Source organism: Doryrhamphus excisus, chromosome 7, assembly GCF_030265055.1.
Source record: "Doryrhamphus excisus isolate RoL2022-K1 chromosome 7, RoL_Dexc_1.0, whole genome shotgun sequence".
NCBI lineage: Eukaryota > Metazoa > Chordata > Actinopteri > Syngnathiformes > Syngnathidae > Doryrhamphus > Doryrhamphus excisus.
In genome coordinates, this window is record NC_080472.1 from 21,000,334 (window position 1) to 21,018,694 (window position 18,361).

At 46.9% G+C, this 18,361-nt stretch overlaps 1 protein-coding gene across 5 annotated transcripts in view; it reads right to left on the bottom strand.

The window, feature by feature from the left end:
* The window catches only part of iqsec3a (IQ motif and Sec7 domain ArfGEF 3a), a 65,277-nt gene that overhangs the window by 29,670 nt on the left and 17,246 nt on the right, over positions 1 to 18,361 (bottom strand). For all 5 annotated transcript variants that reach the window (XR_009130345.1, XM_058077793.1, XM_058077797.1 and 2 more), the window contains exons 3-4: positions 9,960 to 10,452; positions 1,694 to 2,862 (exon numbers count right to left, since the gene is read on the bottom strand). Coding sequence is in view for 4 of the 5 variants with exons in the window: in XM_058077793.1 (XP_057933776.1) it covers positions 1,694 to 2,862; positions 9,960 to 10,452 (1,662 nt within the window). In the remaining variant the exon portion in view is untranslated. The remainder of the gene's footprint in view (positions 1 to 1,693; positions 2,863 to 9,959; positions 10,453 to 18,361) is intronic.

The following is an 18,361-nucleotide window of genomic DNA, read 5'->3' on the forward strand; positions in this document are numbered from 1 at the left end:
GAGCTCTTCCCTTTGCAGCCGCCTGATTAAAAGTCTGCTTATCTTTGCAAAAAAAGGCAGACCGCAAACACGCCTTACTCCGCTTAAACGCACGCTGCATTTTCATCATCGTGGAATATCACCCCTGTGGACGCTTCCCGATGACCTTTTTAATAAACTCTGCAAACAGGACGTGATGCGGCTGCCACTCAGACGGTGTAGTAGAATAAATAGTCCAGGCCGCTTTCATAGCAAAGAATAGGCTATTTAGTGACGTTCAATGTGGAATAAAAAAATGCTAATGGTTTAATTTCATTTGAACATGCATCAAATTACAATTGAATGCATCCCATAATCAGTTCACAGTTCCACATGTCCAAAAGGAGTAGGAAGAAGCAAAGCTTATTAAATCCTACCCCTCCATCTGGTACTTTTACAATCAGTAACTGTTACATTTGTTCACTTCCTGCTTTCCTAATATAGTTGATTTTTATTTTTACTTTAAAAAAAAATTTGTTCACTTCCTGCTTTCCTAATATAGTTAAAAAAATTGGCACTAATATAGTTTAATTTTTTTTGTTCACTTCCTGCTTTCCTAATATAGTTAATTTTTTTTTTTACTTAAAAAAAAATTGTTCACTTCCTGCTTTCCTAATATAGTTTTTTTTTTACTTAAAAAAATTAATTCACTTCCTGCTTTCCTAATATAGTTAAAAAAATAGTCACTAATATAGTTTAATTTTTTTTTACTTAAAAAAAATTGTTCACTTCCTGCTTTCCTAATATAGTTTAAAAAAATGTGTCAATAATATAGTTAAATTTTTTATTTATTTTTTAAATATTTTGTTCACTTCCTGCTTTCCTAATATAGTTTTAAAAAAATGCCACTAATATAGTTTTATATTTTTTTGGTCACTTCCTGCTTTCCTAATATAGTTTAAAAAAAATTACTTAAAAAAAAAATTAATTGACTTCCTGCTTTCCTAATATAGTAATCAAAAATTGTCACTAATATAGTTTAATTTTTTTTTACTTGAAAAAAACATTGTTCACTTCCTGCTTTCCTAATATAGTTTAAAAAATGTGTCAATAATATAGTTTAATTTTTTATTTATTTTTTTTTAAATGTTTTGTTCACTTCCTGCTTTCCTAATATAGTTAATTTTTTTTGTCACATACCAAAGTACGAGGTGCTATGAGCATCCCATGACTTCTCTTGTAGAGAAGTATCGCCAGAATTTGTTCCCTCCATAGACTTTAGCATTATTAGCCATGTTAGCATTAAAAGACCCTTGAACGTTCCAAAAAGCATCTTGCAGCATCCTGCTTGTTTCCAGCGTCACGCTCACAAGCACTAGCTAATCGGCTTTGCCGCACACTTCCAGATTTGCGTGAGAAACCGTAATTGGGGCAATATCTCCACAAAATCTTGTTCGCTCCCGAAGGATTCCCCCCCCCCCCCAGTGCATCTCGACATATTGTGACGGGAGCTTTGACAGACTAAGGACGTTTTGAGCCCAGCTCCCGAGGTGATGATCCATGCGACACTAAAGCGGTCTCTAATTACCCCCCAGGCCAGAAGGCCGCTAATGACAAGTTCAGCCTTTGCGGATCGTTATTTGCTGGATTTATGTCTTGTTTAATCCGACTAATTGCGAGCCGGCGGCGCCACAATCTACCCTGAGGCAGGCGGACGCGTTCTGCGGTTACTCACACGTTGAAGAGGTTGAGTCCGATGCGGTAGAGGCGTTTCCTCATGACGTCGGTGGACAGCGTGGGCGACTTGCAGCTGGCGGGGTTCTCGCAGTGGTAGCGCGGCAGGCTGAGGATCATGGCCTGCAGCGCCTCCTTGGAGGAGGCCTCCGACGTGGAGCGGGCCTCCGTGGAAGCGCTGCTGCTGCTCATCTGTTCCGAGCTGTTGTCGGCCGTCTCCGAGCCGCTACGCTTGACTTCCAGCGGCTCGGAGACGGCCGGGGGAGGTTTCGGGGTCTCCGACGGGGGCGGCGCCGCCAACGCGACCTCGTCGGCGAGCGGCTGGGGAGCTGTTTTTTCCACGGGGGTCAAGGGCGGCAGGTCGTCCCCCGTGAGCTCTTCCTCGCTCGGCGGCGGAGCGGGGAACTCAACGTCCTGATCACATGTATCCGAGTCTATTTCCGGGGGAGGCGGGTTCTCTAGCGGGGGCGGCGGGGGCTCTATGGGGTCGGCGGCTGGGGGGGCAGGTGTTTCCAGTGAGGGCTCGGAAATGGGGGCGGAGTTTGCTGTGATGGAAGCTCCGTCTTGCTGAGTGCAGCTTCCCAGCGTGACGGAAGTGGACGACTCCACGACGGAAGACGAAACCCGGAAGTTCTGGCTGTCGATCTGGACCGTCACATCCCGGAACGCCATCATGAGCTTGCTCGCACTTTTTGACAGATCGCTCGGGTCCACCGGGCCTTGATGAACGCCCGACTCTCCCTCGCCTCCCCCCGCGGCTGCGTTGAACTGATAAGCTCCGCCCTCTTGCAGCGAGCACATGGTCTTCAAGCTCCAGTTGCTGAGCGCGTCGTCGATGGACTTTGCCAGCGACTGCACCTGCTCGGTGAAAGAGTCTTCCAGGTCGGTGAGGGAGCCGCCCACCGTGGTGGGCAGCGACGGCGACCTCACCAGGGGGATGCCCGCCACGTTGCAGCCTTCTGCCAGCGCCCGTTCAGCCGAGAAGCCCTCGGTGTTCTGCACGCGCACCTTGCGCAGGGAGATGCGGCGCGGCAGGCGACTCTCCAGCAGGGAGTTGCGGATCTTCTCAAAGTTCTTGCTGAGCTGGTACTGGCGGAAGGCGGTCTGGATCTTGCAGGCGGCGCGACGGGAAATGAGGTGGCCGCCGTATTTGTGCTCTAACATTTCGATCTGGAAGGAATGAAAGAGAGGAGATAAAAGTGATGATTCGGTTCCAAGTCTTTTAGTCAACGAGGGCACGGACGACTCTTTTAGGGTACCGAGTACAGACGGTTCCTTCTACCAGATTTTAACGTGACTTTGAAGAAAAGTACAAAAAAAAAAAAGTCCTATTGATCGCCTCCACTTTCGACGGCAGTGGCGTCGAACCGTCCGCGCTGATGAGGTACCCCAAAAATTTGACAGTAGTCCAGAAGTGTTGGCTAACAACGCCACCCTAAAATTGCCGGAGTTCTGGGAATCAGCGGCGGCGTCGGCGGCGTGGATGACGACGACTCTCGTTGAGCAGCTCGACGGCCGCTAAAGCCGTAAACGTCATCACGTCGGGGTCACCGGCGAAGCGCCGAAAAACTGGACTCTGAGGCGGAGTGTCGAATTAATTTGGAAAACTAGATTTTTCTTGCAAACATTAACTCGCACTCTTTGCAACGTGAGACATGAAAGCCCCGTCTCTCAAACACAACAGGAAGCGGAAAAAAAAAAACCCCGTCCCTTGGACGCCCGCCCCTCCGGGTGGCAACCCCTCCCCATATCGATCATTTATTCATTCATTTTCTACCGCTTTTTCCTCACGAGGGTCGCAGGGGGTGCTGGAGCCTATCCCAGCTGTCTATGGGCGAGAGGCGGGGTGCACCCTACACACTGGTGGCCGGCCAGCCAGCCAATCACAGGGCACATATAGACAAACAACCATTCACACTCACATTCATACCTATGGACAATTTGGAGTCGCTAATTAACCTAGCATGTTTTTGGAATGTGGGAGGAAACCGGAGTCAACCAGAGAAAACCCACAAGAACATGGAAGAACATGCAAACTCCACACAGAGATGGCCGAGGGTGGGATTGAACTCGGGTCTCCGAGCTGTGAGGTCTGTGCGCTAACCACTCGACCAACGTGCAGCGCCATAATATTATTAGTTAATAGTTATTATTAGTGTCATTCATTCATTCATTTTCTACCAAGGGTAGAACCTCACGAGTGGGGGTGGGGGGGGTTGCTGGAGCCTATCCCAGCTGTCTTCGGGCGAGAGGCGGGGGGCCAGCCAATCACAGGGCACATATAGACAAACAACCATTCACACTCACATTCATACCTATGGACAATTTGGAGTCGCTAATTAACCTAGCATGTTTTTGGAATGTGGGAGGAAACCGGTGTACCCGGAGAAAACCCACGGGGCGAGCGTGGAATTGAACCCTGGTCTCCTAGCTGTGCGCTAACCACTAGACCGCCGTGCCGCCCCCATATCGATCATTCCGGGGTGAATTATGTCCCGGTAAACTACTCATTTTATTTCTCTCCTGCACTTTGTGTGGACGCTAGCGGCCCCGTCTGCCCCCACTGAGACAAACTGAGACTGAGGAAAGGTCTCACTCCGTTCATGCCGTTGTTCTACAGAACAAAAAACTGTCTGTTCGGACGTGGAAGTCAAGTGAATGAATTCATTCTTGTCCCATGCTTAGTGCCCTTTTTTACGAAACGGAAACTCTTGTCAGGTTTTAATTTTACGAGATCTTGTGACCCCCCCCCAAGAGGCCTGAAGTTGTCTACTTTGACAGTGAAAAGCAGCAAAAAAAGCAAAAGAACATAAACAGTGAGGTCACGAAAGGGGAAAAGCCGCAAAGTCATTGTTTTCCCATATCTGCACCATCGCCGTGAAAAAGAGAGGAGCCGACTCCCAACGTTCCGACTACCGGTTCCCCGGGCAAACCAAAACTCTTAATCTCCGCAAATTCCGCAGAGGAGTCCTCCACAGAAAGTGTCTGAAAGCCAAGCCGCCATTAATCTGGCCCGTGAAAAAAAAATGGCTGTGGGAAACAGATACAGACGCAATAGAGCCGTCCCCGTCTGGCGTGCGCCCCCCCCCCCACACACACCGCGCTTCCCGGAACAATCGTGGCGTGTGTATCTTTGGAAACACCCAAGTGCGAGCTCTTATCTCGGTCAGTCACATTGTGCGGTGCACATCTTTTGAAATCCCCCCCCCCCCCCACCTCGTTCAGACTTAATGGACGATTATATTTCTGTTCCTGCTCTGAACCTCATTACAGCTACAAGTGGAGGGGGGGGTTGGCTTGGGGGAGATAACTGCGTCCACGTACTCAATGTACTATCAAAGCCGCGTACGTTGGAAATAACGGGGGGGGGGGGGGGGGGGGGGGCAATCGGGGAAGGTAGAGATAGATGCTTGTTGTGCGACCAAAATGTCCAAACTGGACACAAATTGCCTGTAACGACCTGAACTTTTTTTGAGACCAGGTCTTGTTAGGACCTCCAAAAGATGACTCCACAAAAAACTCCGTGCCCTGAAAGCGTCAAATAAAACAGTAGAGAATGCATTGGAGGATGGTGTCTGTCAGACAGGAAGTGAAGGCCTGTCATGATAATACATTTTACCGATAAACAATATTATCATTCCAAAAACATGCTAGGTTAATTAGCGACTCCAAATTGTCCATAGGTATGAATGTGAGTGTGAATGGTTGTTTGTCTATATGTGCCCTGTGATTGGCTGGCTGGCCACCAGTCCAGGGTGTACACCCCGCCTCTCGCCCAAAGACAGCTGGGATAGGTTCCAGCACCCCCCGCGACCCTCGTGAGGATAAGCGGTAGAAAACGAATGAATGAATGAATTTGTTTGGAATTATGTTTACATTCTTCCATTATTTTTTCAAGCTAACGGTAAATTGGCAAAAATTATGTTTGTAGTAAATGGCGCTAGCTAGCTCTTGCTGTTTAGTCTCATTCAGGAAGTGACCTCATCGGGGTTACAAAGACTTCCAGGTAGATGGTGGACTTGGTTCAGTAGATTTTTCATTCAAATAGTAGTCATGCCAAAACTTTGTGTTGCTGCTGGATGTTCTGTGATACTGGAGGTTTGGCTTTAAGACAACAAATGTGAATGTAAATGTAAATGTGATTTTTCCTGGCTGCACGGCGGCCTAGTGGTTAGCACGCAGACCTCACAGCTAAGAGACCAGGGTTCAATTCCACCCTCGGCCATCCTTGTGCATGTGTGGGTTTTCTCCGGGTACTCCGGTTTCCTCCACGCTAGGTTAATTAGCGACTCCAAATTGTCCATAGGTATGAATGTGAGTGTGAATGGTTGTTTGTCTATATGTGCCCTGTGATTGGCTGGCTTGCCACCAGTCCAGGGTGTACCCCGCCTCTCGTCCGAAAACAGCTGGGATAGGCTCCAGCACCCCCCGCGACCCTCGTGAGGAAAAGCGGTAGAAAATGAATGAATTAATGAATCTTTCCAAAAACATGCTAAGTTAATTAGCCACCCCAAATTGTCCATAGGTATGAATGTGAGTGTGAATGGTTGTTTGTCTATATGTGCCCTGTGATTGGCTGGATGGCCACCAGTCCAGGATGGACCCCGCCTCTCGCCCGAAAACAGCTGGGATAGGCTCCAGCACCCCACGTGAAGATAAGCGGTAGAAAATGAATGAATAGTTATGACTTTTATTATATTATATAACGTTTTCCCCCAAACTAATGGACCTAAATTTGGAGTCGCCAATTAACCTAGCAACCTCACAGCTAGGAGACCCGAGTTCAATGCCACCCTCGGCCATCTCTGTGTGGAGTTTGCATGTTCTCCCCGTTCATGCGTGGGTTTTCTCCGGATACTCCGGTTTCCTCCCACATTCCAAAAACATGCTAGGTTAATTAGCGACTCCAAATTGTCCATAGGTATGAATGTGAGTGTGAATGGTTGTTTGTCTTTCCTGGCAAACGGAGTGTGGCACGTTGATGTTAGAAGATAAATCCTCGCAGGTTTTAGCCGTGTTCTTGACTCCCGCGATCGGAGTAGGAAACGGCGCCGCATTTGATTTGATTCCCAAAGCAAGCAAATCATTCCAGTGTAGTCACGGACGCTCCTGGGCGAAACGGTGACGTCAAGTATTTTAATTATCGTCTCAGCTTGGCTGCTTTAGTCGTGTGTGTGTGTATGTGTGTGTGTGTATGTGTGTGTCCCACTTTTGTCGTTGCATAATCAGCTCATTAATCAAGCAGATGTTTCTCCGCCGTGAGATATCTGAATGAGCACGAGCGCTAGTCATGGGGCTTGATCCTCTTGGATGCGCGTAGCCAACGCCACGCAAGTCGTAGCGAGCGATTGGCGTCTTTGGTAGAAAAACCGGCGGACTCATAGACCAGACCGGTGTGTTTTTTGGAGCCGTCCGTCAATCAGTAACCGGTGTCCTGAATAAGTCGGAGCTTCTGGAGTTAGGAATGAGCTTCAAATGGGATCATCACATAAAATGTCCGTAATCATCTTGAACTTCCTTTCACCTCGCTTTTTCCGTACAATTATCTTCCACTCCAGCAGCTTTGAAGTCTCTTAAGATATTCACGTGTCCCCTTTATGCTCCTTCAGAAAAAAGGAGTGTTTACCGTATGTTTGCTGTATACGCACGGCTGTGGGAGGCCTGTTTGCCCTTGAAGAATCGATCGGATCCCCTCTGGATTCATCTCTCCATCAGCGCTTAGAATAGTGATAAGCGACTCCAAGTGTCATTCCCAAGCTAAGTCTTCATTTTCCAGTTGGAATGGCAAGGACGGTTTCATTAGCGCCCGTCACGGTGACGAATCAATCCGTTCATCTCCACATGAGTTGTTTTTTTTTTTTTTCCTCCTCTTGGATGACAAAAGGTTCACTCCGCATCCGTCTCAACACCTGGTCGTGTTATGATGTAGCGAGTGAACCCTCCTGTCAGGTATTCAGCCTCTTTGTCCCGGTCACTGTGGACATCTCCGGTTTGATTGGCATCTTCGCCGCATGTAATTAACCTAACATGCATGTCCAAATTATCCATCAGTATGAATGCGGGTGTCAATCTTTATTTGTCGATATGTGGCGACCAGTCCAGGGTGTGCCCCGCCTCGTTCCCAAAGTTAGTTGGAATAGGCTCCAGCACCCCTTCGACCCAATTAGGATTAATAGTATAGAAGATGGATGGATATTATTATTACTTTCTTGAAGAAAAATTCATTCAATCATTCATTTTCTACCGATTATCCTCACGAGGGTCGCGGAGGATGCTGGAGCCTACCCCAGCTGTTTTCGGGCGAGAGGCGGGGTACACCCTGGACTGGTGGCGAGCCAGCCAATCACAGGGCACATATAGACAAACAACCATTCACACTCACATTCATACCTATGGACAATTTGGAGTCGCTAATTAACCTAGCATGTTTTTGGAATGTGGGAGGAAACCGGAGTCAACCAGTGAAAACCCACAAGAACATGGAAGAACATGCAAACTCCACACAGAGATGGCCGAGGGTGGGATTGAACTCGGGTCTCCGAGCTGTGAGGTCTGTGCGCTAACCACTCGACCAACGTGCAGCGCCATAATTCATTCATTCATTCATTTTCTACCAAGGGTAGAACCTCACAAGGGTCGTGGGAGTGCTGGAGCCTATCCCAGCTGTTTTCGGGCAAGAGGCGGGGTCCACCCTGGACTGGTGGCGAGCCAGCCAATCACAGGGCACATATAGACAAACAACCATTCACACTCACATTCATACCTATGGACAATTTGGAGTCGCTAATTAACCTAGCATGTTTTTGGGAATGTGGGAGGAAACCAGAGTCAACCAGAGAAAACCCACAAGAACATGGAAGAACATGCAAACTCCACACAGAGATGGCCGAGGGTGGGATTGAACTCGGGTCTCCGAGCTGTGAGGTCTGTGCGCTAACCACTCGACCAACGTGCAGCGCCATAATTCATTCATTCATTCATTTTCTACCAAGGGTAGAACCTCACGAGGGTCGCGGGGGGTGCTGGAGCCTACCCCAGCTGTTTTCGGGCGAGAGGCGGGGTCCACCCTGGACTGGTGGCGAGCCAGCCAATCACAGGGCACATATAGACAAACAACCATTCACACTCACATTCATACCTATGGACAATTTGGAGTCGCTAATTAACCTAGCATGTTTTTGGAATGTGGGAGGAAACCGGAGTCAACCAGAGAAAACCCACAAGAACATGGAAGAACATGCAAACTCCACACAGAGATGGCCGAGGGTGGGATTGAACTCGGGTCTCCGAGCTGTGAGGTCTGTGCGCTAACCACTCGACCAACGTGCAGCGCCATAATTCATTCATTCATTCATTTTCTACCAAGGGTAGAACCTCACGAGGGTCGCGGGGGGTGCTGGAGCCTACCCCAGCTGTTTTCGGGCGAGAGGCGGGGTACACCCTGGACTGGTGGCGAGCCAGCCAATCCCAGGGCACATATAGACAAACAACCATTCACACTCACAGTCATACCTATGGACAATTTGGAGTCGCTAATTAACCTAGCATGTTTTTGGGAATGTGGGAGGAAACCGGAGTACCCGGAGAAAACCCACGCAGTGCAGGAATCAAACACATTGACAGTGAATCATGAGGTTGCTACACCGCAACCAAACACTACGTCATTGATCCATCCATCCCATCCTCTCTAAGGATGGAAGACCTATATATCTCCATGAATACTTTCTAAATACGCTATACGTTTTACGGTAGTGTGACCACCCCCCCCCCTCCATTGGTGAAAGACAAAGCAGCCATGTTACATTCAAGATCGACAACAAGCAATTGACATCATTCCACCATAGGTGACTAATTCCGCTTCCTTACCTGCACGGAGATCTCCAAGGATGTTGGGTTAGTCGGATGAGAAAAAACAATGCACGGCAAATGACTGATGGTCCTTGGGAATGGAGATGGACTATTGAGTGATTTCCCTGATGGCACAACGTTGACAGAAACACACACGTGAGAGCATGGGAATGCATGTGCACATTTTCCATAAGACAATCATCAACGCTTTAATAACAAGATGGCGACACTTCCGCTAATTGAAAGACCTTCTCGGGTCAGGACACCTTGGAGAGACAACGAGGTGACGGGACGCAGCAGATGAGAACATGGCATGGTGATGATAATGGTGATGGTTCGGTTCATGGAAAACCTCAACGTTCCCGACAAACGATCAAGCGCACACACACACACACGCACGCGTCAAGGTTCATCCCTACCTGCTTGTTTTTGAGGTCGAGCGAGAGCTCATAGTCGGAAGTGGCCGAGTGGGAGCCGGCCCCGTTGCGCTGCACCCTCAGAGGCGAGGCGGTGTGGTGAAGGCTGGCCCTCCTCGCCGTCCCGCCTCCTTTAGCTCCTCCCCCTTCTTCCTCCTCCTCATCTTCTTCTTCTTCTTCTACTTCTTTATCCTGATCATCCTCTGCTTCCTGCTTTTCCTTTGCTTCCTCCTCATCCGTGCGTTCTTCCTCCCCGCCACCGGGGGGGGATCCAACTTCCGGCGCTTCCTCCCCGCCCGAGGCTTCAACTTCGGGCTCGGCTTCCGCTTCGGGTTTTGATTCGGGTTCGGTTTCAGGCGGCGGCGGTTGCGGTTCGCACTGAGGCTGCGGGGGCGGAGTCTCCTGGGGCCGTGGTTGTGACTGGGCCTCACTCTGCAGCTCCCCCTCTCCTCCCTTCCCTTCCTCCCCGACTGACGGGTCTGGAGAAAGGTCGTCGCTGCAGAAAGGAGGAGAAAACGCAGAGTGAGGTGGCTGGCTTGCATCCGCCATGACCTCTGACCTCTGACCTCTTCTCCGGGGATGCAGTGGTAAGAAGCCAACCGGCGTTTTACTATTTTTGACCGGTCGGTCTACGCACTTGACAAAGACAAGGTGGAAAATATACAGCTGCACAACGTTGGGTGGGGGGGTGGGAGGGGGGAGTGGGTAGAGCAGCAACGTCTTCAGAAAAGAATGTAGATTAACACAATTGACTGCCAGTCGTGACACACACACACACACACACACACAAACAATGGAACAGTCATGCAGCTCATACAAGTGTGTGTGGATATAGATGATATACATACTTCATAAAGCCACATTACATTACAACTTTCTGTATAATTACACCATGAAAATGAATTGTTTCGCCTGTCATTACTACAAATATTAAATGACTTATTCTTGGCCTAAATGAAGTATTTATACAAAGTAGTATACATCAACTAAAATACAAACACAAAGCAGAAGAAGTGTTCCATTGTGAATGTAGTACTGGACATCGGCCACTTGGTGGGAAATGAAAATAATAATTCATTCATTCATTCTCTACCGCAGGGGTGCTGGAGCCTATCCCAGCCTGTCTTCGGGCGAGAGGCAGGGTTCACACTGGACTCGTCGTCAGCCAGCCAATCACAGGGCGCATATAGACAAACAACCATTCACACTCACATTCATACCTATGGACAATTTGGAGTGGCTAATTAACCTAGCATGTTTTTGGAATGTGGGAGGGAGCCTATCCCAGCTGTCTTCGGGCAAGAGCCGGGGTTCACACTGGACTAGTCGTCAGCCAGCCAATCACAGGGCGCATATAGACAAACAACCATTCACACTCACATTCATACCTATGGACAATTTGGAGTGGCTAATTAACCTAGCATGTTTTTGGAATGTGGGAGGAAACCGGAGTACCCGGAGAAAACCCACGCATGCACGGGGAGAACAAGCAAACTCCACGCAGAGATGACCGAGGGTGGAATTGAACCCTGGTCTCCTAGCTGTGATGTCTGTGCGCTAACCACTCGACCACCATGCAGCTGAAAATAATCATAACGTTATTCATTCATTCATTTTCTACCAAGGGTAGAACCTCACGAGGGTCACGGGAGTGCTGGAGCCTATCCCAGCTGTCTTCGGGCGAGAGGCGGGGTACACCCTGGACTGGTGGCCAGCCAATCACAGGGCACATATAGACAAACAACCATTCACACTCACATTCATACAAATTGGAGTCGCTAATTAACCTAGCATGTTTTTGGAATGGGGGAGGACACCGGAGTCAACCAGAGAAAACCCACAAGAACATGGAAGAACATGCAAACTCCACACAGTGATGGCGGAGGGCGGGATTGAACTCGGGTCTTCTAGCTGTGAGGTCTGTGCGCTAACCACTCGACCAACGTGCAGCGCCATAATATTATTAGTTAATAGTTATTAGTGTCATCGTATCCACAAATAGCCGAGGTGATTTGACAGGTACAGATGGCGTCCCAGCGTCCACGGTCCACGGTGATGGGGTCCACGGTGAATTCAAACCCTGGTGAATGCCCCCCCGTTGCTGTGCTGTGTCTGCTTTCACTTCTTCCTACCTGCCCTTCTTCACACGGTACCGTTGCTATTTTGACACAGTGGAGGCGACTCCCCTAACGTCGTTCCAAGCGCTGCGGGCCTGCTGGTGCGTCCTACGCACGGCGCAACATCAAATCTGCTGTTGCCGAACTTGGATGGAGCCTCATAAATATGTTTCTAAATATGTACGATGGCGAGAATCCATCTGCTTTTCCTTCGCTCCTGCAGGAGCTTCTGCAAGGTCTCATCACACACGGCGGCGTGGAAGCTGGGAAGTATCTTTAATGGGCTTGAGTGCGATCTGCTGCCTCTAAAATGGACGTACGCGTGATGAATAATAGATGGCGGGGTACGGTCGCACACTGCGTTTTCACTTAGCTGCAGGTGAGCAAAAAATAGACACGGCGTGAGGGGGTTGGGGGGGTTATATATCGGAAGATGTCTTCTAAAAGGACGGCGACGGATGACGGCTCAGCCTCAACCGTCCGACCATCTGTTGATTTGTAGTCATTAAGAATGGCATTGCTTGCTGGGAATTGAGCAATCTACTGGAGAGATGGTCCTCCAGGTTAGCACTATTGACGTAGAGACCGTAGTCCATGCATTTGTCAAATAGCATTAGCATATTTACCGACACAAATTGACACTAAAGGGATATTATGATTATTATTTCTATACCAAATAAACCACAAACACAAGCCGCTAATCATGATAATATATAAGAATATTGCGTTATAATACTGCATGGCGCATTATTATGACATGTATTTTCTCACAGGCAATTTGTACTGTCTGTAAAACATTTGCAGCATTTCTTGAATTTCTGCTGGCTTTTCAAGAGCATTTCTTTTGTGACAAATTCCAAATACTGCATGACGCATTATTATGATATGTATTTTCTCACAGGCAATTCGTACTGTCTATAAAACATTTGCAGCATTTCTTGCATTTCTGCTGGCTTTTCAAGAGCTTTTCTTTTGTGACAAATTCCAAATTCCTAATACTGCATGGCGCATTATTATGACATGTATTTTCTCACAGGCAATTTGTACTGTCTATAAAACATTTGCAGCATTTCTTGCATTTCTGCTGGCTTTTCAGGAGCATTTCTTTTGTGACAAATTCCAAATTCCTAATACTGCATGACGCATTATTATGACTTGTATTTTCTCACAGGCAATTCGTACTGTCTATTAAACATTTGCAGCATTTCTGCTGGCTTTTCAAGAGCATTTCTTTTGTGACAAATTACAAATACTGCATGACGCATTATTATGACATGTATTTTCTCACAGGCAATTCGTACTGTCTATTAAACATTTGCAGCATTTCTGCTGGCTTTTCAAGAGCATTTCTTTTGTGACAAATTACAAATACTGCATGACGCATTATTATGACATGTATTTTCTCACAGGCAATTTGTACTGTCTGTTAAACATTTGCAGCATTTCTGCAAGAGCATTTCTTTTGTGACAAATTACAAATTCCACGCCTAGCTCAAGTTCTGTTCTTTGCTGGGACCATGCAAAGTGTGCAAAATCGCCTGATTCATCATAACATGATGACTCGGTTATGAAGACGCCGATCAATAACGTGCATTCGCTCGGGTGGCCTCATAAATAAGACTATTTAGCAGCGAGAGCAGAAGATGTGACGTAAAAGGATAAAATGAGTCCTTTTATGTGAAATCTATCGCCTCCAGAAGTCCAGGTTCATTTTTCACCGGCACGAGCAGGCACAGATTGTACACATATTTCACGAGGATGGTACAAAACACGTAAAACCACCCGTGCATTTGCATCATCTGGCAGGAATAAGACATTATCAACTGCGGAAACCCTGCGGTTTGCTTTGTTTGAACACCTGTGTACTCCCGGTACGGGTCTTAGATTACCGCGTACTCCCATCACGCGGGCGCACGCGAGCGCTACAAATGCTATTTTCAACCTGCAAGCTTTTGTGTGCCCAAAGTGAGCAGGAACAACAACGCCTGGAGAGAGAGAGAGAGAGAGAGCGGCGACAAACGAGCACCGGCAACTCCGCTAAGTAGCTGGCATTAATGACATGAGTTGGACTTCTCCTCCTGCACCGTTGGTCTTTCTCCCATCGCCTGTTGAAAAGATAATTCAACATGACAGGCCCGGGCGCTGAGCAAGAGCGGAAGCGACACCTGGGAGTGACATAATGACACCGCAAAAGCATGACTCAGCATTCGCCATCCGAGCGTGGCGGCGCTGATGAAGCTTGCTCGCTCACCTTTCTGTCATGTGACGAGAGGCAGAGACCAGAAGGCAGAAAACCAGGACGAGGTGGTCTGACAAGAAGGTCAGCCGCAGCGTGAAATTCAGCACGCATGCGATTTCCATGCGTTTCCTGCCGTGGGAGCGTGTATGACCAGTTGTGACTTAGGCTATCGTTGGCAGACCATAATAGAGAGTGCAATCCGGTGTATACAATGCATCATGGCAGTGTAATGGTGACTGCAAGTTCATATATTACGTGCGGAGTTCCCCAGGGGTCAATACTGAGACCAAAACTGTTCAACTTGCATATCAATGATATCTCCAAAGTCACAAAAGACTTAAAGCTGGTATTATTTGCTTTTAATAGATTGTCCTTGAACCTAAATAAAACTAAAATCATGCTGTTTGCTAACAGCAGAAAGGACACGTACCAGCAAATACAAATAGACATTGTGTAAACATTGAAAGGGTTAAGGAAAATACATTTCTGCAGATCACAAAAGATGAAAATATGAGCTGGAAACCTCATATTACAAATATACAACATAAGGTAGCCAGAAATATTTCAATAATTCAATAATCAGGAATCACTCCACACTCTTTATTGCTCTCTGGTTCTACCATATCTTACTTATTGTGTGGAAATATGGGCTAATAACTATAAAAGCAATCTTCACTGGCTAAATGTACTGCAAAAAAGGCCAGTAAGGATAATTCATAATGCCGCCTACAGAGAATATACTAACTCCTTATTTCTACAATGACAAATACTTCAACTTGCTGATATAGTTCATCTTCAAACAGCTAAAATAATGCATAAGGCTAAAAATAACCAATTAGCTAAAAATGTCATCCAATACTTCTCTACAAGAGAGGAGAAATATGATCTCAGGGAAGAAGTACATTTGAAACACTTCCATGCTAGGACTACGTTAGCGTTAGCATAGCATTTCAGTATGTGGAATCAAACTATGGAATGGATTGAGTAAGGAAATCAAACAATGCACAACGATGAGCCAATTCAAGAAACAATACAAGCAGTTGATGTTTGCTAAATACAAGGATGAAGAGTCTTCAACCAGTCATGATGTGCTATATATATCACTATATTGACACTTACTATGGTACACATAATAATATCACCTCGTACTTCGGTACGAGGTACATTATTAAAAAAAAAAAACTGCATTATGGAAAGCAGGAAGTGAACAAATGTAACAGTTACTGATTGTAAAAGTACCAGATGGAGGGGTAGGATTTAATAAGCTTTGCTTCTTCCTACTCCTTTTGGACATGTGGAACTGTGAACTGATTATGGGATGCATTCAATTGTAATCTGATGCATGTTCAAATGAAATTAAACCATTACCATTACTATAGGGCTGTTATTTCATGGCTACGGGGCTCTGATAATGTTAGTAGAAAGTCATAAACAGGTTCTTTTATGCTCTAACTCCCCCATTTATGAACACTGCATCCAATATGGAGGAGTCTGGAACAAATGAAGTGCTATAAATGAGGGGGCAACAAATCAAAGAGGGTTTGGAAAGTCGCCAGAATTAGCAAGAAAGTCGCCAAGTTGGCAACACCGACCTCGGTATCGCTCATTGTTGCCATATAATGCCTCATCAGCCTTTTTTTTTAATGCCTGATCGGCCCTTATAAAGCGTATTAAGGAACTCGACGAGGGACACTTATTTTCTGCAAAAAAAAATGATGAATCTCCCCGCCTGAAAATTGAATTGTAAAAGCAAACAGCGAGCAAAAGCGGGTGCGGATGATTTGTTCCTAATTAAAAAGCCCTCGGCGGCGCCATATTTTCTGCTTTTACACACGGCGGACAGAGTGATAGGATGTTTTTGAAAACCAAGCATGCACGAGGAGAACATGCAAACTCCACACAGAGAGGGTGGCATTGAACCCGGGTCTCCTAGCTGTGAGGTCTACGCGCCTCCCACTCGAGCGCCGTGCAGCCATTATTGTTATTATTATTATTCATTCATTCATTTTCTACCACTTTTCCTCACGAGGGTCGTGGGGGGGTGCTGGAGCCTATCCCAGCTGTCTGGGTACACCCTGGACAGGTGGCCATCCAGCCAATCACAGGGCACATAAAGACAAACAACCATTCACACTCACATTCATACCTATGGACAATTTGGAGTGGCTAATTAACCTAGCATGTTTTTGGAATGCACGGGGAGAACATGAAAACTCCACACAGAGATAGCCGAGGGTGGGATTGAACCCGGGTCTCCTAGCTGTGAGGTCTATGCGCTAACCACTCGTCCACCGTGCAACCATTATTATTATTATTATTATTATTCATTCATTTTCTAACGCTTTTCCTCACAAGGGTCGTGGGGGGGTGCTGGAGCCTATCCCAGCTGTCTGGGTACACCCTGGACTGGTGGCCAGCCAGCCAATCACAGGGCACATGAAGACAAACAACCATTCACACTCACATTCATACCTATGGACAATTTGGAGTGGCTAATTAACCTAGCATGTTTTTGGAATGCACGGGGAGAACATGAAAACTCCACACAGAGATGGCCGAGGGTGGGATTGAACCCGGGTCTCCTAGCTGTGAGGTCTATGCGCTAACCACTCGTCCACCGTGCAACCATTATTATTATTATTATTTACTTATGCTAGAAACCAAAAAGCCATAAAAGGTAATTGGTGTTTTAATAGATGCTTGTACAGGCGGATTAGTTATTAGTGAGTTATGTGCATTGTGAGCCGCCTCATGCTAGTAGTTTAAAACGTATAGAAAGGAGAAAGACGTGTGTTCATGTTTCACGTAAGGAATGCAAAAAAAATTGTAAAAATTCCAAAAGAAGGACGCTTTCCCTTTAAAATCTGAAAAAAAACATGCATAGTGAAAGTACAATAACACTCTGAAATGACCTCTGACCTAAGCTAAGCTGTCAATCATGTTGACTCAGTAGCACTTTGCACTTTGGGAACGCTATGGCGTGTTGTGTTAAAAAAGGACGGCGAGGCGGGCAGAGGCTGCAGCAAAGTCATCAAAAGACGTTTTGGATGTAATAAATCCCCCCCACCCTCTTCTTTCATCAAGCACAGGTTTGTCAAGCAAACCTCAGGGTGAACGTCAACTCGTCGTTAATTAAAAATGACTCCAAGCGACTGCAGCTGACTTGAATAAGAATTGGGGCTAACACGGGCAGCCGGGGGGGACATTTTCAAACAGCTGAATGAGGACGATGACGCCGTCATCTCCTCCCCCTGATTGGCTCCGGGACAAATCTGTTAAACCAATAGGGAAACGCCAGCAGGAGAGCTGATGTGAAAAGCAGCGACGCCACATTGGGAGCAATCAGGAGGTGTAAATCACATCTGGATTTAAGTGCGCATCCTCCCCTGCCGTGCCGTGGTGTGCCGTGGCGTGGCGACAAGGTCGCAGCTTCCCTGCTGAGAGGCCGCTACATCCAGGACCGTCGCCGAGAGCCACGGGAGGAGATCAGAGTGGATGTGAAATCACGCGGCGAGGAGGTGAGAGGAGAAGAGAGGGGGGGGGGCTGAATTTACTGCACACGCGTGCGGCCGTCACGCATTACTGTGGCAGGACCACTGATGGACCCATGGAAGGAAAAAAAAACTAAATTCAGGACCCCGTCGTATGGACAGCTACTGGTAGCCCAGCACCCATGATGGAAGGGAATAGAAACCAGGTCTTGCAAAGTTCTGAATAGCTTCTTAGACCGCTAACAATGTAGTTCACACATCACACAGCACACAAGGGGTTAGCATGCCTGGAGGCCATAAAACAAAAGCATATTTTAGCTAGCTTGGGTTGAAATGTTGCTTTCTCTTCCCCCCCTTTTTGTCTCTTTTCACTGGACAATTTCGACCTACAGGCAACATTTGAGTAAAATGTAGAATTACTGTTCTTTTTTCTTGCTTTTCTTGATAATAATAATAATAGTACATTTTATTTGTATATAATAAAAATAGAGTTGAGTAAAAACAGTAAACAATGCATTAAAATACAACATCCATACATTCATTCAGAGCTAAAACAAG